Source organism: Haematobia irritans, chromosome 5, assembly GCF_050003625.1.
Source record: "Haematobia irritans isolate KBUSLIRL chromosome 5, ASM5000362v1, whole genome shotgun sequence".
In the NCBI taxonomy this organism is placed as follows: domain Eukaryota; kingdom Metazoa; phylum Arthropoda; class Insecta; order Diptera; family Muscidae; genus Haematobia; species Haematobia irritans.
The window spans coordinates 170,386,030-170,406,607 of NC_134401.1; the positions used below are offsets into that span (position 1 = coordinate 170,386,030).

Here is a 20,578-nt window from a genome sequence, read left to right on the forward strand (position 1 = left end):
ATTTCGAATTTTGTTGCTTGAATAGATATCTTTTGTTTATTTTGGTGGATAATTCATTTTGGTTTTTGTAACTAATTTTCAAATAAATTTGGCCGATTGAGAGGCGGTGATAACACACCGCCCCAAATGCTATCGCCTCATAGGGGTGGAGATGGAGGCGAGGAATACAAAGAAACCCTTGAACATAATTTCCTGTGGTTAAGTTTTCTCATTCGCATTGATTACACGTGTTCTACGCTTTTTTTCTGGTTATGGTTTTTGTTTTTGTCTTTCTTTTAATTTAATAGATACTTTGCATACGCATTTAATAGATAGATATTTGTATCTTAACGAGCCACAAGAAAACATGTGTTATTCGCCCGGTGTACACATCCGTTAAAGATAAAGTTTGCAAACTTAAATTTATTGCTTCGATAATCACCTTTTTGGCATAGTGTTCTCTTCTTGTCTTCGATCATACAGATGATAATGGTGGTGTTGGAGTATATGGTAGATATGAAATTATTTTGCTTATCTCAATAAAGCCAACATAACAAATTGCAAACACAAACACTCTCTACTCTTCGGAAATGAGGGTAATGTATCAATATTTGCATTTATATTTAGTGCTAATATTTGCTAATTTCCATATATATATTTATATATTTTGCAATGTTAGGTTTTGTGTAGAGCTTCTTTTTCCTGTGAAAACCTTGCACATATCTAATTGAAGATACATTGTTCGATTATTAGCAGTGTTTTTATCGTTAGTAATTTTCTATATTTGAGTTGAGCTTGATATAAATGTTTGGTGGAGAAAATATTATGTAAAAAAAAATCCCTAAGAGTTTGTTTTTTAATACCATTTCCAATTATTTGGTAAATATTTAATTTACAGTGATATTTTTGTAAAAAACCTTGCTATTACTCTATATCAATTAGCTATTTGCAAATAATAATGTACGAACTGACTTCAGTAATTCTACCTTGTATTATTATTAACAACTAAGAATTTGTGTTAATGTTGGTGAGCCCTAGTATTTGCACAATTGCTGTTTTTCAAACATAATTTCATTTTTCTGTTTTTTTTTGCAATTTGCGTTTGTGTTTTTTCTGCTAGTTTAGAGATAAAATTTTCTTTCCTACCTATTTCTCAATATTCGGTATGGTAGAATTTCAATATCTTTGCAAAAAAACACCACACAACAAATTCAAAAATAACCCACCTTTTATGGGTTTTGCTTTAGCCAAATAAAAATCGTTTTTAATAATGTTGAACAAACAATGTTATTGATTAAACTAAGTTAAATATTTGTTTATGTTTGTGTTATTATTGTATTCTTCTATGAATACTACCATTATTATCGTTATTAAACCAAAGCAAAAAAAGCAAACAGACAAACGGCTGCAATAACCAATTTATGGTTCTAAGAAATTTTAGATAAAAATCATTAAAAAAAAAATAATAATAAATATGGTCGAAAATCTTTAAATGCTAATTATCTAGCTGCCTTCAGCGTTGTTCCATGTCTTTCCATCTTCATTTCGATTGAAAATTGTGTTAAAAGCTTTGGCATTTTTTTCTTATGTTTTTGTAAATTTATTTAGGCTTTTTTTATTTATCTTTAATATTAAGAGGTTTGTCTTATCTTCAATTTCTGAGATATCATTGATGTTCGTATATCAACTGTTCAAAATGTCAGTTAGGGAGGTTTTCTGACAGTGCCCCTCGAAAGTATTTCAAAATTGTAACGATATTTTTTGAAGGGGTTTTTGTATTTTTCATTCGTATAACTACAAAACTAAAAGTTTATTTAGGTAAATAATTCAGGTGTTAATGTGAATACTTTACAACAATAACAAGTGTGGAATTTTTGGGATCTCTTGAAATCGTGAAATGTTTTTATTTATTTTCCATCAATATGGTATTTTATTTATTTAATTTTTTTTTCTCCTAATATTAACAGAACAAATATTAATGACATGGTGATGGAGTATTTTTAAATGATTTTCGTTACATTCAATTTTAAAATAGATCTTGTTTTTGTTTTTAGAGAAAATCAAAAATTAATCTAAAAATGACCTAATTTTTTATCGAAATCATGTGAATATAAGATACATATTTATGGAAATCTTCAAATGGTACACACAAAAAAAAATATTTTTTGTCTTCAATCACGAAATTAATTGATTCAACTAATTTTTAATGGAAATGTCTTCAATCACAGAAATGATAGTATCAATTAAAACATTAATTCAAAGTCAATTAAAAAATTAATTGGTTCAATTGAAAAATTATTTATACTATTAATTTTTGTGATTTGTTTCAATTAAAAAAATTGTCGAATCAATTAAAATTTTAATTGAATATTTTCTAAAACTTAATTAATTATTAGAAAATTTTTTGTGAAATTTTTTTCTGCACTGAAAAACCAGTGAACCCACCAGAAAAAAAACTTTCGGTTAATTTTAGAAAATTTTGAATATTTGTAGAAAATTTTAACTAAACAGTATTACAAACCTTGGCATCACGCCGATGTCATAAAAATAAGTAAATATTTTTCGACAAATTCAAGAAAATTTATTAGACATAACTAAGTTTTTTCTCTTGTTAAAGAAAATTTTGTAGTTTGAAGGAAAAACTTGGAGTTCAAAATTGCAAGAATGTCTTTAGTGACATACGAAGTTCATGATGGACGCCTTTTTGGTAAAATTTACAAATTTAAAGAAATTCTGAACTATTTTGTGGAAGACACGAATTTAGTTAATCTTTATGCTTCATTTGAGTATATTTTTTCCTCGGTTTTCGTTAATTTAACTAACGTAAACAAAAAATTATTAGAGTACAGGAAACTTTCTCCAAACATAATTCCATGAACTAAAATAAAGTTAAATTGGCTTTAGTGAAATAGAGAGTTCACATTTGAGTGTGTGTGTAGAAGAATGTTCGAAATCATTAAACTAGTGTAAGGTGTTGTATAAGTAATATTAATTCTGGGATATAGTGTCGTATAAGTATGATTAATTTTTATACGTAATAAAAATTAGAATATGGCAGATTTTTTAACAATTTTCTCCCAAATATTTTGAATTTAAATCACAAAAAATTAGTTTTCAATCCATAGTAAATCGGTACTGTACATTTCTTAATTTCCAAACAAAATTTGATGGAAAAAAAAACTTCAACAAAATCGTACATTTCCTGTGGTACCCCATAAATATTCATGGAAGTTGGATTCCACAATATTGGAAATTTGTTTTCTTGATACAAAAAAAAAATCATTAAAACAAAATATCCGAAATTGTTATCGCAACACATTGTATTTCCCTAAGAGCACGCGTTTACAACAGTTTCCTAGTAATTACCCAGAAAAAATGTCTAAGCAAAACAAAAAAAAAAAAAATCAAACACCAAACATTAATGACACAAAATCGTTAGATTTCTATTGCGTATCCGTCATAAATTATTCATAACTTTGTGTGCAACAAAACAAACAATTGGCTAATGACAAAAATCAAAAGGATTTCTTAAATGCCACAAAACATGTAGCCACAGCAGCTCTAGCATACATACAAATGAAACGGAGGTAGCATAGCACGAGCCACTACCAAGGCTTGGTGACACATCAAATTGCTGAGATGTAATTTAAAGCTTCAACTGGAATGATGTTTGCGGATGCTGCTGAGGTGAAGGGAAATGATCGTGGTAAAGTAACTGCAAACCGATAATGAAATTCAAAGCACAGCATGGATTTCTTGAATTTCTAAGCCATAAACATTGATTGTTTATGATGACCATTAAACAAGCAGGGAGGCAGTTTGGTTGTTTGTTTCCTTCAAGCATCATCTAAACAATCATTTAATGGAAGAATACACTTAACAAAAAAAGATGTCCATTTAAATGGATAATGTGTTTATAAAAAAAATCCCTAGAACAGTTTGTAGTTGATATCTATATTTCGGTTTTCATGAATTAAAAAAAAAGAAAAAAAAAAAACATTTTAGTGTACAAAAGTTGTTTTTTGCCAAAGGAATCTCTGATACAAGATATCACATTCGGGGGATCGTGTTCAATGATTCTTTCAAATGTTTTGCGCTTCTTCGTTAGTAGGCTTTTGCTAAAGCCAGCATTGTCATCCTCAGCATCTACTTCATGATATTCTTGGTAATCGTGTTGGCTGCTTTTGCCATGAAACTCCAGAAAATCGTGCCTCACGTTGTTTGGCAATTGCTTAGTGCTTGATGAAGTGAAGTGGAAGTGGAATGGAATAATGGTGGACGCCAACGAAATCTTTAGTAAAAACAACCATCATCCAGACTACCACTATAAGTTCACAAAATAAGCAAACGGCGGCGTAACATAATATCTTAAGGCTAAAGCACGATTATGATAGCAACAACAAAACAAATTTCAGTAAGCTTTTAGTTCCAAACACCACCACTCTAGAGACAAATTTAAAAATATTACCAAGAAACTCAAACTTTAAAAACTCCCAAGCATTTTGAGAAAACAAAAAACACAAAAGATGAATATCTATAAGCAAAAACAAAACCAAAAAAAAGAAGATACAAATTATAAGTTCGTCTTCTTGTTTTTCGCAGAGCCTTTAAGGGATTTCATGTCCATGGTCTACCTCTAATTATAGATCTTGGAAATATCTTAAAGGGCTTTCCCCAAAATGCAGGAGGTATTGCAAAGAAAAATTGTGTATACACCTTTTCGCTCTGTGGGAGCTTTAATGGCAATGGAGGAATAAAATTCTAAAGATTCTGGGAATTTCTTTAAGATTTGTTTTAAATATATAATTTGTGTTTTTTTTTATTCCAAAATATTTAATGAAATGCTATAATAAATTTTTATTTCAAAGCTATTGATTTTGTATTGGTAAGATTTCGAAGTTTTGATTTTAATTTATTATCATCATTGTTATTTGGGTTTTGGTTAGGTTAGGTTCCTGCAAATGTTTACGGTTAATGTTATGGCCATTTCCACATCATCCTCAAGTGGGATTAATTTGTTTTTTGGTCGAGGGGAGTTTAAATAGTATTTTTGTAACCAAAAGCCAATACGCCTTCGACTAAGTTACCATAGTATAAATAAAAAATGATGATGGTAAAATGCAAAATAGGATAAATAATCTCTTGATAATTCATTCAAAGGTATATGTTTAAATTATTATAAAATTTTATTTGAACATACAAGCCCCATTGGACTATATGTTGATGGATTAATAAACATTGTAGAACATTGAATATATATTTGATGTACACTATTTTTCAAACTAATAAATATATGAAACTTTTATAAAAAATTTTTAATAAAATCAATACAATGTGTATTACTCTATCAACATATAGTCCCATGAGACTCGGTTTGATTAAATAAATAAATAAAATGAAGTGAAATATATTTTATTTAATATTTGTTTATTTTAATTTAATTTAGTTTAATTTTAAAAATATGACTTAGTCTCTTTACCTTTAGAGCTCATAATAAATGATAGTTTTTCTTTCTGTATTAATACACCTACCAATGAAACCGTATAATAGCATAAAAAATCATACATGTAATATTAGCCACAATAAAATATAGAAAAAATAAACATTAATCAATTTAAGCTTAACATGAAAAATCATATTTTAACTCAATGTGGAAAATATCACATCCTAAATAAATCAAAGGTGTGAAGTTAATACTAAACTCCACATACAAATGCAAACAAAAGTCCGTTTCTCAAGTTTTGACTCTCTCTCTCTCTCTTCCATTCTCTATGCATGTGTATATTTTCCAGAGGCTCGTGCTTTGTCTATACAATAAAGCAATTTTCTAACATTATATATGGAGCTTCTATCTTCACTTAATGAATTTAGCACTTTCTTCCCTTTCTAAACTCACCATGAAAAAATCATATTTGAACTCAATGTGGAAAATATTGCATCCTAAGGTGTGAAGTTAATATTAAACCCCAGTTACAAATGCACACAAAAGTCCATTTCTGGGGTTTTAACTCTCTCTCTCTCTTTCATTCTCTATGCATGTGTATATTTTCCAGAGGCTCGTGCTTTGTCTATACAATAAAGCAATTTTCTAACATTATATATGGATCTTCTCTCTTCCCCAAAGAATTTAGCACTTTCTTCCCTTTCTGAACTCACCATGATAAAACCATATTTTAAATCAATGTGGAAAATATTACATCCTAAGGTGTGAAGTTAATATTAAACCCCAGTTAAAAATGCACACAAAAGTCCATTTCTGGGTTTTTAACTCTCTCTCTTTCATTCTCTATGTATGTGTATATTTTCCAGAGGCTTGTGCTTTGTCTATACAATAAAGCAATTTTCTAACATTATATATGGAGCTTCTCTCTTCCCCCAAAGAATTTAGCACTTTCTTCCTTTTCTGAACTCACCATGAAAAAATCATATTTTAATTCAATGTGTAAAATATGACAACCTAAATAACACCTAAGGTGTGAAGTTAATACTAAACTCAACTTACAAATGCAAACTAAGCAACAAAGTACATTTCTCTGAGTTTAACACTCCCACTCCCTCTCTCTAACTAAAAAGTCCATTTCAATGTGTTTAACTCTCCCACTCTCTCTTTCTCTTTCATCAACAGGCTCGTGCTTTGTCTAAGCAATAAATCCAATAAAGCAATTTTCTAACATTATATATGGAGCTTCTCTCTTCCCCCAACGAATTTAGCACTTTCTTCCTTTTCTGAACTCACCATAAAAAAATCATATTTGAAATCAATGTGTAAAATATGACAACCAAAATAACACCTAAGGTGTGAAGTTAATACTAAACTCAACTAAGCAACTAAGTCCATTTCTCTGACTTTAACTCTCCCACTCTGTCTCTTTCATTAACAGGCTCGTGCTTTGTCTATGCAATAACTCCAATAAAGTAATGTTTCTAACATTTGAGATGGAGCTTCTCTCTGCCCCTAATGAATTTACCACTTTCTTCCCCTCTTAATGTCTATCTCTCGCCTATTTTATAGCGGGTCATTGCTGTTGTTTCACAAATCATTAGTCTTATAAATGATAGCAGTAAAGAATCTTGTAATTATTCTTAAAGATTTATGATTGTCATAAAGTTGATGTAGTTTGAGGCCAAATGTTTTCTGGTTAATAGAATATTTTTTCGGTTTATTACTACAATGGAAGATAGAAGCCTTTCTCTTCTTAGCTTAGCTTAGCTAAGGCAAGTTCTATGATCGTTAAAAATGATTAAATTTTTTTTAATTTAAATTTAATATATGACAATGTGCAATGGCAAATTTATTATAAATTTAGTAAAAGGTAATATAGAAGGAGACCCAACTCGTTATAAATTTAATAAATAATATACATACATAAAAAATAATAGTCATGAGTAAAAATGATTGGCTATAAATTTAATAAATAAATAATATATAAAAAATTAATAGGGTTATGAGTAACACAGATTTTGACTTGGCTTCTCACTATATATTAAATTTAATCTTAAAAGGATTAAAAATAATAATAATTATGTAAAAATAAAAAGTAGTAAGTCGCAATAATAAGAAATCATTAAAACTATTATTGCGACTTACTACTTTTTATTTTTACATAATTATTATTTTAATCCTTTTAAGATTAAATCTCAAAAGGATTAAAAATAATAAAAATTATGTAAAAATAAAAAGTAGTAAGTCACAATAATAAGAAATCATTAAACCTATTATTGCGACTTAATACTTTTTATTTTTACATAATTATTATTATTTTTAATCCTTTTAAGATTATATTTCATATATAGTGAGGAGCCATTATTATGAACAATTTAAACTCTTTAATAACTTAGATATATCAGGATTACTTTTTGGTTTCACACCCTCTTTTGCTCTTCCTTTGCCATTGTAGCAACTTCAGTAGATGTTTTTTATATGATCCTTATTCAGATTGAGAGGTTGATGACCAAAGAACATAAAAAAACTGATTTCACAAATAAGCAAAACAAAAACAAAAAAATCTCATAATTCATGGGGCCCATGTATTCTGTGATATCAGAGCTGAACTCATGAGCTGTGTAGTTTTTTTTCCTGTGAATACATAAAATAACTAAAACAGCATGACATATTGCACGATTTTAAATTTAAACTCCTTTCGAAACCCCCACCATTAACAAAAACAACAATATTAAATAAAACAAAAAAGTAAAAACGTGCATTGACAAAATTCAGCTTTAATAAAAGCCGCCTTTTTGTTACTACTCTTGCCACTTCAAGCTCTTCACCTTCACCAAAATATAAATATAAGCCAGGCCAAACAAAAAAAAAAAAAAAACAGCCAGTAACAACCATAAGCATAGAGATGAACAAGCAGATAATATTTAAACTGGGTTTAAGTCTAGAGAGTGGTGGTTTTTGGTTTTTGCAAGAAATAAAATAAATTGTTGTAATTTGGGGAGGGAAGCTTTGGAAGAGGGAATTTAATATAAATTTATGCCAGAATAATGTAATAAGGCAAACAAATATTATTTGTCTCTTGAGTCCAGTAAGTAACGATCTTGGGTAAAATTGTGTTTAGGGATGACCTAGTGGAAATGATTTGCTTAAAACAAAAATCCATACAAGGGAAATTTTAAGATAATGCCTTCACTTTTACCCAAGTCTGATACACTAATAGAAAAAGTTTCGTTATATTAACGAAATGTGTCGTTAAAAGTCAGCCAATGAAACAAATTCGTTAATACAACGAATTTTCTGTCAATCAACGTAACGTTTCGTACTATTAACGAATATTTTCATTGTATCAATGAAAATGTATCGTTATATCAATGAACATTTTTCGTTGGCTGAATTTTAATGAATTTTTTTTGTGTGTAATGATCTGATAATTATGATGAGTTTTTATTGGGGTAATGCAATGCTAAAAATTTTAAGATATTAAAATGTATGATATTATTTTTTTTATAAAATATTTCTTCGTGGGCTATGGCATCTCTTGTTCCATGGAAACCCCTTAGAGCCATAGTCCACTCTTTACCCCTTTCTTCATAGGTAGTCGACCATATTATTGCTATAAGTATGAACCAAAAAACACAATAAGATCAGGAAAGAAATCCCGAAAACCTAGGCAATGTTTTGAAATGCCAAAAGAAAACAGGAGAAGGCGAACCAAAATAAAAACAAGAAAAACGAAAATCAACAAACCGAAATAAAAGGGGTAGACGAAGAAGAAGAAGAAAAAGTTTAAAGAAACAATAAAAATACAATTATTACTAGAAACTCTAAACAAAAAAAAAAAAGGAATCCAGGTGTCTAAGAAAGAAAGAAGAAAACCCACACATATACATACAACATGGTAGACATTTATAAAGAACTCTAGAGAATAACCAACATACAGAGACAAAAAAGATGATGATGATGGTGACGAAGGAGAAGAATACGAAGTAGAGTCTTTTACCCGTATTTATCACTCCAGTTCCACGAATCTGTAGACCAAAACATTGAACAAAACGCCAAATGCAACAACAGCCACAATTCGCTCTTTTGGTTATAGAAAACCGGTAACATAAAACTCTGACTACCAGAGGGCATACACGTCGCTGTCGTTTATGTTACTGAAACATACCGCCATACATACCTACACAATGGTTGTGGTGAAAAAGCAAAAGAAATTATCTATGAAATATATATATTTTTTTTTTGATTTAAAAAAAATGAAAAAATTGGGAAAGAAAAAACTTACAATTAAAATTAAATTAAAAAATATAACAGAAAAATAATTCCTGCAAATATATTAAATATTTGCGATTATAATAAATTTTCTCTGTAAAACCATTCATACAAGAAAAAAATCTGATTCAATCACGAAATTAATTGTTCCAATTAATTTAAAAAAATAATTGTTCCAATTAATTTAAAAAATTAATTGATACTATTATTTATGTAATTGATTTTTGTTTGAATTAAGAAATTTATTGAATCAATTAAATTTTTAATTGAATATTTTTTAAAACTCAATTAAGATTTTAATTGGAAAAATTTGTATGATTTTTCTGTGTATATTTCCAAAAGATTCAGATTAGTGGCCAGACAAATTATGGTACCAATAAAAGAAGAAGGACATTTCATTAAAATTTTCGAAAAAAATTTCCTTTATTTGTATATAGAAAATTTTAGGTAGATTCACTTTTAAAATTAATTTTTTAATCATTATTGCAATTTTTGTCGTGTGGGACTTAAGGTCCATTTAATGTGGGATTTAAGCTATTTTGCACTTTTCCACAGACCACACAATTGTTTTGAATGTCCGTCCTCCTGGTTTGTCCAATTGTATGATCTTTTTATAGTCAAACATGTTTGGGACAGAATATTGTTTTTTTTTTGTATTTCGCCTAAAAGAATCAACCACAACAACAATAACCAGAAGAAGAGTATAAGAAAAATACACAAAAAAACAAAAAGACAACAGAACGTTAACAACAACAACAGCATAACACAAAGATTTGTTAAGAGTTAAAAAGAACAGCGTTATACAATTGTTTTGTTGCTGCCGCACGATCGTAGATGGTTGGTTGAGCCTATGTTGTGTTGTTGAGATGCTGTTGTGCCAGTAGTGGCTGTTGCTGCATTGTGGTATTTTAACAGAGCAGAACTAAGCTAACAACTAAAACATTGTATAATACAATAGGAATTCCGGGGTGTTTTTTTTGTATTACTTTTATCGAAGGTGTCTAGTTGTTCTTCTCCATTCTACTTTCTTGTGATCTTTCTCTTTGGAAATGAAGAAAGTTCGTTTGTTTTTTGCTGAGTAATAATCAGCAAACTTTTTTTGATTTCCCTGTGGCCAATAAGTTAAAGCTATCAATCATGTGATATTCGTAACCAAAGGCTTCAATCGTTGGTTGCTTAAGCAAATTTGTGGCGTCTGAGTGTTTGAGGTCTGTAGTGTTCTGGTGGAATTGATGATGGTAATGTTGTTGAAGTTTGTTGCTTAAGTCTTTTGTTTTAATGACCACAAATGCCAATTGTTGTTGATTTTCCTCTCCTTTGTTCTCTTTTTTGGGCCTTAAGCCATTCTCTTAACATTCTCAACCGTTCTATGGCAAAATCTAGAGATGTTATTCTACGCTTACCTAACCATTTCATTCTATAGATTAATCAAAAAGTCACGAGAAGTTATATAGTTGCCCAAAGTAGTAAAGCCATGGCAAATAAAAAAAATATGCTTTGTACTCCACTCTGTACTTAATGCCCAAGTCGTGTCCAAGACTTTTGTTTGAGTTTATTTTTTGCAACTTTGTGGCCATAGTTTAGCGTTTTTTTTTCTCTGGTTTTCCTACACTTTGTTTGCCCGCTGGCCTTTTTTTCACCATGATTATTATAAAAATTGTTTGCCTTATATAGAATCCTGTAAGAGACCTTTCATTTCAAAAGGTATGAATGTGTGTGCTCGATGTTTTTTTCCATTGAAATAACAAAATTGCTTAAATCGGCATCTTTTACCTTCTATAAAGGTCTGTCTCTGGGCATTATGGTGCTGTTACTTGTTTGCCATTTATTTGTCGTCTGATTTTATGAGGGAGCAAAAAAACGAAGAACTGAAATTGCCAGAAAATAAAGAGAAACATTATTGGAATATTTTTGTATTGCCTTGTATGTAGCCAAAAGATGAACATGAAACAAGAATTCCGAAATATTTGCTAAAGCAAGAAATTCAATAATATCCCAAAAAACGAAATAAAACAATAATCAGAGAAAAAAAAAGAAATATGTTTGGAATTTTCTGTCCATCCCAAAAGAACAAAGTAATTTAAGTAAAATATTTTTTGAAAATTTCTTAGAAATCAGAGGCTATTAATATTTTTATCAAAAGCAAATCAAAAGTTCCCAGAGTTCCAATAACATATAAAAATGGTTATGGGGTCTTTTTATTTTGCAAAAATATTTCGAAATTGCTATAAAGGATTTTTTTCGATTTTGGAACTGGGCAAATCACTTCGAAAAAGAAAATTATAAAGATATGAAAATTCTACGAAAACCCAATGGTACATACACAGTGGACTTATATATAAATATAAACGGTAATAGATCTTAATTTTCAAGATGATGGATGAGTTATATCTACACACAAAATAATATTATAATTTTTGAGCTATCAATAAATTGTTGTTACAGAACATTTTTTAGTTCAACAAATTTTTTGTTGATATAACAAAATGTTTGTTGATGTAACAAATTTGGTTGCTAAAGTGACTAAAATCGTAATTGTATTTACAAATTACGTTGTTAGCTCAAATTTAAACATAATTTTAATTGTATTGACAATCAAATTAATTGATATTGTTTGTGTGTATACATTTTTTGACAGGGAATCCTTTCAGGGTATATTTTAATTTAATTGTGGGCAACTACACCCAAATGAAAAAACCTTCCTCAGGAACGAAATTTTAAAGAAGCAAAATTCCCCTTTCTTATAATGTTTTTTCTTTTAGACCAAAATTTATGATATGCGACTTATCGATGGTCTCTAATTATTTTTATTTGCCTGTAAAGAAATTTCTTTAGCGCCAAAAGAAAACTTTGCTTGTCTAAAACTTCTTTACTCAGAAAAGAAAACTCTTCTTTCAGTTTGTAAGGAATCTGGCGTCCCTTGAGATTTTATATGAAACCAAATCCTTCCAGAGCTTAAATTTTGACACAATTTATACAAAAAGTCACTTAAGAAAAATTGGTCTAATTCTTTGGTTTATTACTTTTAATTAATTTTTTATTCCTCTTGAAAAAAATTATATGGACATAAATTTTTGTTTTCGACTCCGATCAAATCAAATGTCTTTTTTATATATTTTTTTTTTGAAAATGGGTCAACTTATATAAAAACCTAAAAGAAAATATCCGGCCCTTATACTCATTTTCTTAAACCGCCTCCTCAATATTTTTTTTCTATTTTGAAATTGGAATTTCGAAGTAGGTGTTGGTTCGTTTCATTTATAAAAGCATGTTTTCCACAAACTCAGTGTATATATGATTAATTAAAAATCCAACCAATTTCTACTGGTTTAAGACCTTTTGATTTTGTTTAAGTTTTTTTGGAATTAAAAAAAAAGAAGTACGCAAATGTTTGAAGCTAATAATGTTAAACAAATAAGTGGGTTGTAATAGGGTGCGAGAGTAAGGCCAATGCTATGCCATAAACTAATTATGCATAACATCAATAGCATAAGAAACCCAAAGACAAAAAAAGATGTGGGTTTCCCTCTCAAAACAAGAAAAAAAATGTTAGAAGTAGGCGTTTTCGTTTTTTCTTAAGGGACAAGAAAGTGAAATGGAAACAGAAAACCCTAAAAATAAAATTATTTTTACAACATCCAAAGACCAAAGAGAAATCTAACATCAATATCGATTTCTTATTAGCAACCAGAGCATGTTTTATTGTAAGCTTTTCAATGAATCTTAAAATTTTTTTCTTCAACTCTATGTAAGTTGTAGTATATTTTATGAAGTTGAAGAAACAACACCAACCCGATAATCTAGTTTTAATTTATTAAGGTGACACTACAAATAAATCTAAGATAGAAACAAGAATATCAAATGATCTAATTTACCTAGAATTGAAAACAAGCTTTTTTGCCATGACGATTCATTGAAAAGTTTGTGTCTTAAGTCTTTTGTTTTCAATTAAAGTTTGTTACGAAATTTTTATTGGTATATTAATATTAATAGTAATTTAGGATTTACTTTTGTATTTAAATTATTTAAAGATAAGAACAAGAACCTAGAAACAACAAGAAACTAACCTAGAAATAAAATTCTAACAAGTTTTCATTCATAAGGAAATTCCATATGAAAAGTTTGTGTCTTAAGTCTTTAGTTTTTCATATAATATGATTAAAAAATGTTTATTTGTATAGTATTATTAATTCAACCGGCATAAAATCTATGCGCAATTTTAGTTTTCTCTCATGAATTCAATATGGTTTAAAATATCAAACAAAAAATTTTAAAATGATCCCATTTATTTTTTCGAAAAAAATTTTGTGTTTTTCGTTTTCACTTACCTATCATTACAAAAAATGTTTTTAGTATATTTATATATATTCGTAATTCCTTAGACATTATATTTAGCATTAACTCATGAATTCTTGCGAAAAAAATCAGGTTCGTTTAATATTAATTTTGTTTTAGCAAATGATGAAACTTAGCTGGCAAAGGGGTTTGTCAGCTACTTTGAATCTTCGATTACAACCTACCCTTTAACAAACATACACACACATGAAAAAATTAACATCAAGAAATTTTTAAACAAGTGGGTTGGACAAAGCAGATAAGAAAAAAAGACACTATAACACTCAATATTAAAACAGCAACAACAAAAAAAGAAAATATAAAATAAAATACGAAAGAAATAAAAATAATGTTGGTGTAAACAATAATTAGCATCCTACACAAAATAAAAATAAAGTCACTGCAGAGAGCTAAGGAAGCAGACACAAACAAAAAATCAAATACAACATCCAAGCTATTCGAAGTAAAAGACTAAAATCATTTTCAATAAAGAAAAAACAAAAAAAAAAAATAAAATTATATATGCTTATACTTATAAATATGATTGTTTTTTTAATATATAATTTAAAGAGCAACAAAACCAAAGCTACCACGCATTTGTTTTTTCTTAATTGATGAGTCGTGTGTATGAATTTATTTTGCTGTTTTTGCGTTTGTTTTTTTTTCATGAAAATTAGTCAGCCTTTTTGTTAATAAACAAATAAATGTTAAATGTTTTTTTAATTAGTTATTTATGAGGCGAACGAGCTGCCTTCATTAAAGATTAGTTTTGGTTTTCTTGTTTTTTCATTTCAATACAAAAGGTATGCAAATAAACGGAAACGGAAAAAGGTCTGGCCCAAAGGGGTTTTTATTTCGATTGAAATTTGATTTTGAATGATATTTTGAAATGAAAAGAAGCCGCTTATACAGCCTCCGCTTCTTTAGGCAACAGGTGGGTGGCAGTCATTTAAGAAATTGATAGCCAACGCCCTGTTAAAAGTGTGCCATCTGCCAAAAGAAATCATTAACAAAAAAACACCTACAGACCAAAATAATGGGCAATAGGGCAGGAAGAGCTAGGGTATATACCCTATGTAAAGGTCAGTTTTGTCTAGACAAGAAAAGCCCACAGGTATTTTACAATACCATATGTATGACATTTATTATAAATGAGTTCAGGAAAATAGGTGAGACATTTGTTAATGATTGACAATAATGCATAGATGGGTTTTGATGATGGGCATTGATTGTTTTGAGATTAAATCTTAAATGGCCCTGTAATATTTTTTATACCTTCATCCATAGGATGGGGAACAAAATTACTAGGGCATTCAGCTTGTAAGTCAACGAAATATTGGTCTGAGAAATCTTAAAGTAACGTTTTGAAATTCGATGTGGATCACTCAAAAAAACTATGGCTATTACCTTACCGACCAATTGGAAAATTTTCATTTTCTTCGAGGGGGCAGTCGAGAGTTTCGAATGTTCTTTTGATCTCCGGTGCATACCATGAAACCACTCATAAACATCCTCCACTTTAGTCCCAAACACACATCTGAAATGGTCTGGCGCTTGTCTATCTAACGAACCTCTAAAGCATCCTAGAAATCGCATTTTTTTAGTTCCATTAGGTAACGATAATTTACAATATTCACTTTTAATTTTCTGATCTGTCAGTTGATTAAACTTTTTTCTATTTAAGATATTCTTCATAAAAATTTTTGAAATGGTCTAAAATGTTTCTAAGACTTTCATCTGCTTAAATAATATTCGGTGATAGTTAGTTTCAAGCGCTTATTTGCATTAGTGTGTTAATGCTTATTTATTGCCTCGATAAAAACGGGTGCTTATGATAATGATGTGAGAATAAAAACAAATTCGAAACCTAATGAAATCCTATAAAATATGACCTTAATTATCATAAAATCATGTTTTGGTAATAAAAGGGACAAACTAAAAATAAAACAAATTTTTTCGCAGATTTGTTTTTCAGTAATGAATATGAATAATACCAAGTAATGATTGAGAAAGATAATGAAGAAACGAAAATAAATTTTGGAATTTTTAGAATTAAAAAAATGGACTAAAAATCTCTAGATCCTTCTCTGGCTATTCTTCTGCACTAAAAGAAACTAGTAAACAATTATAAAAATAGAAACAATCCAGCAAACAAAGCGTCGCTAAAAAAGTAGTGAAAATATTCTTTTTGGATCCGGAAGTGGTGCAAAATTGGCGCAGAAGCGATGAATTTAACATGGGCTTGTCATAGGACGGATGCCCACTATTTCAACAGCCGTTGCACTGAATATGGATGTGAATTAAAGAATTTTGTGATACTCGTATTTTGACAAATAATTAATTTTTTTATGATTTTTAATGCGTTCTGACGCTTGTCTGACCTCAAATATTTTCAAAATTTCGTAGTTATTCTAGAATGAATTTAGAATTTTTTCGACAAAATTTTAATAACTTGTACCATTTTATTAAACCTTACTCTGTTTTTAACATATTTGAAACAAAAAATGTTAAAATTGTCCTTTGAAAATATGAAAAAAGCGAATTATAAAAAATTGAATTAAAAGAACTTCCTGAGTAGTTAAAATAAAGAACATCTTTGGAAGAACATTTCTGGAAGTGCTTTTAAAGTTGTGCCTTTGGAAGTACTTCCAAATTTTTTTGCTGGGAAGATACATTTCTAGCAAATATTAATTTTCAATTATTATTATTGTAAAAAGTTCTTAACGGGATAAAATTCTAGAGCAGAATTTTATTCACATGCTTTTTCTTTTCATATAAAAACATACTAAACATTATTTGTTAAAACCTTTCATATACTTTTTCTGTCCATATGAAAACATACAAAAATTTAGTTTTCAAAATTTTAATTAATACTTGGCAGTTATTATTCACAAATGCTTATTGAAAAATGAAACAATTTTATTCGTATTTATAAGTTGCAATCAAGATAATACTGTTTATTTTTGCTAGAAAATAAAAACAATCTAATTAGATCACATATATGTGTATATATATATATATTTTTATGCTTTATTAAAAAAAACCTATTCAGAATCCAAAGATTTTCATACATTTGTCACATATAAGAAAAATTGAATTTTTATTGATGTATTTTTGTATACACCTATTATTCAAATCAAAAGACTTAAGCAACAAAACCCTTAAAACACAATTCATGGAAAAACCACAGAAAAAAAAACAAATCATAGCCTTCTTAAACACTAAACCGCTATGGTCTTCATCTTTTAATATGAAATGTCATGGGAACCAATGCTAAATAGATAATAATGATGATGATGCGCTGCTCATCTCCACAAATCCGGTACACAAATCAAATCGAATAAAAAGAAATTTATTATGGATTTCTAATCGATTGGTCTAGAAAAGTCATTATAAACAAAATCGAACATTAAAAGCAAAGCCAATTAACCAGCTTTGTTGTCAGTTATTCTTTATTGTTCTATTTGTTTGTTTTTTTTTTCTAGAATTTGAATACAAAACAAAAGGCTTTAATTATTAGAATATAAAAAAAAACTGTATATACCTTTATAATTATAATAATAATTTGTTTTACAAAAAACAAACTTGTAATCATATGTAAGCCATTGAAGAACAATGCTAATTGCTTTTGAAATTAACCTAAACAACCAAAAAGACCTACTATGTATATGTAAAATTATGCATAGTTTCTAGATTCAAATTTTAATTTTATAGAAATCTCATAATTTTGTTATATATATTTTTGTTTACTTCATTTGAGATGCATAGATTTTAAAAAAGTGGCATAAGAGTGTTATAGATATTTTAAAATTCATATAATTTTACATGCGAAATATCGGCGAAAACTCAATTAGTATGGAATTAGAATTTCATCACAAAAATTAATAATTATAATTATTTTATAATAATAATTGAGCTTTCGCCTGTAAAATTTTCGCATGTAAAATTATATTAGTATTAAAATATTTTTATCCCTCTAATGAAATCCTATAAAATATGAACAATTTTTATGACAAATTGAGTTTTCGCCGATTTTTCGCATGTACAATTATATCATTATTATATTTAATATTTTAATATTCATTATAATAAATAATTACAACAACTACAATTTTTTCTGTGTATTTATGTTTTGGATTTTATTTTAATGATTTAAAATTTTCTCCTTTACAAAAACCACTTACTCACAGAAAGCTGCACCTATTTTTCTCTATAAAAAAAAAAAAAACAGATAATTCAAACCCTCTTTCTTTACTTGGTAGTTGTCAACTAAAAATTATGGCTATAAAATAGGAAAATAAAATCTAATGGAAAAAAGTACACCAACACCTATACACACTCACTAGAAGATTTAATGGCATCTAATAAAATCAATTTTATGGAAAAATAATAAATATGTGGCTCTCACTCTCCCTCTCTCTCTCTGTTGAATTTATCTAGCCTTCTAAGGCTTTCCCTTATAACTCTTGGTTTTTTTTTTCAGATCATATTAGATAATCATTTAGATCTCCATAACTCAAGATGTCTCTCTCACTCTCTTACCCTCAGACTCTTATTCTCTTGTCTTTGTTATTGGAAACCAAATAGAAGTTCTGACCATATTAAGTAGTTGAGCAAAAGAAAACCACTAAGAATCCACTGAATAGATAAATCCGGTCTCTCAATATCCATTGTGGCTAACCTTTTAAGGTCATGCTTTTGATTTTGGAGGAGCTAAGCTTAAGGCGCCTTTTTTGTTCTTTGTTGTTTTTTGATTAATAGTTGCTGTATTAAAATTGTTGTTATCTCTGTTTTACATTGGCTTGTTGCTAATTTTAGTTTGTATTTTTTTGTTTGTCTTTTTTTTAGTTTGTATTGGTACAAAATCACGTTTATCAGTGCCTTCGAATCGTGAGCATCATTATCGTAATCTGAGGGATCGTTATAATAATTGTACCTATGTGGATGGTAATTTGGAATTGACTTGGCTACAGGATCCCAATTTGGATTTGAGTTTTCTGGAGAATATTCGTGAAGTCACGGGCTATATATTAATCAGTCATGTTGATATCAGACAAGTCGTATTTCCCAGGTAAGCATAAAATAATTACATTGCCCCTAGTATGTTATTTATTAATTGTTTTTTATTTCTCTTATAGACTTCAGATTATCAGAGGCCGTACTTTATTCAATCTCAATGTCCAGGATGAACAATTTGCTTTATTTGTTACCTATTCGAAAACCTTTTCGTTGGAAATGCCTGCTTTGCGTGACATACTTCAAGGTTCTGTAGGATTCTTCAATAATTTCAATTTATGTCACATTAAGACTTTGGATTGGACTGAAATTATTTCGGGGCCTCCGGATAAATACAAATACAATTATATCTATAATTTCACCTTACCCGAGCGTCAGTGCCCGAAATGTCATGAATCCTGTGAAGGAGGATGCTGGGGAGAGGGACCCAATAATTGTCAGAAATTCAGTAAAATCAATTGTTCACCTCAATGTGCTCAGGGGCGTTGTTTTGGCCCTCGCCCTAGAGAATGTTGTCATCTCTTCTGTGCTGGAGGTTGTACCGGGCCCACCCAAAAGGAATGTATAGCCTGCAAAAATTTCTATGATGATGGTGTATGCAAAGAAGAATGTCCTCCCATGCAGAAATACAATCCCACCAATTATCTGTGGGAAGCCAATCCTGAGGGTAAATATGCCTATGGAGCCACTTGTGTCAAAGAATGTCCCGAACATCTACTCAAAGATAATGGAGCATGTGTGAGAAGTTGTCCTGCCTATAAAATGGCCAAAGATGGAGAGTGTATACCCTGTAATGGACCTTGTCCCAAAACATGTCCTGGCCGTGCCGTCCTCCATTCGGGCAATATTGATTCTTACAAAGGTTGTACAGTGATTGAAGGTTCCATAAGAGTTTTAGATCAAACATTTTCCGGCTATCAAGATATCTACAAGAATTATTCTTTGGGTCCTCGTTATATTGCCATGCATCCAGATCGTATGGAGGTATTTTCTACAGTCAAAGAAATCACAGGATATTTGGATATTGAAGGAGCTCATCCCGATTTTAAGAATCTTTCATATTTCCGTAATTTGGAGGTGATTCATGGACGCCAATTAATGGAAAGTTATTTTGCCTCGTTGTCTATTGTCAAGTCATCTTTACAAAGTTTGGAATTGAAGTCTTTGAAGAGAATCAATGCTGGATCGGTGGTAATTCAACATAATGATAAGATTTGCTATGTAAATGATATAGCCTGGGCTAAACTACAGAAATCTGCCGAGCATGGATTTGTGGTTGAAGAGAATCGCAATAAGGAAGAATGCAGTAAGTTTGAGGGAATCTTTGAAGTTAATGGGAGTTGTTTTCTAATTTCATTTTATTTTCCTCTTATTATAGAAAAAGATGGTTACGTTTGCTCAGATCAGTGTAATAGTTCCGGTTGTTGGGGTTCAGGACCTGAGCAATGTTTGGAATGCAAAAATTTCGAATTCAATGGCACCTGTATAGCTGATTGTCGTAATATTACCAAGTAAGTAAACCTAAAGAACGAG

General features: G+C 29.3%; 1 protein-coding gene across 2 annotated transcripts in view; it reads left to right on the top strand.

The window, feature by feature from the left end:
* The window catches only part of Egfr (epidermal growth factor receptor), a 159,210-nt gene that overhangs the window by 134,211 nt on the left and 4,421 nt on the right, over positions 1-20,578 (top strand). For both annotated transcript variants that reach the window (XM_075313418.1, XM_075313417.1), the window contains exons 2-4: positions 18,878-19,100; positions 19,168-20,351; positions 20,424-20,556. In XM_075313418.1, coding sequence (XP_075169533.1) covers positions 18,878-19,100; positions 19,168-20,351; positions 20,424-20,556 — 1,540 coding nt within the window. The remainder of the gene's footprint in view (positions 1-18,877; positions 19,101-19,167; positions 20,352-20,423; positions 20,557-20,578) is intronic.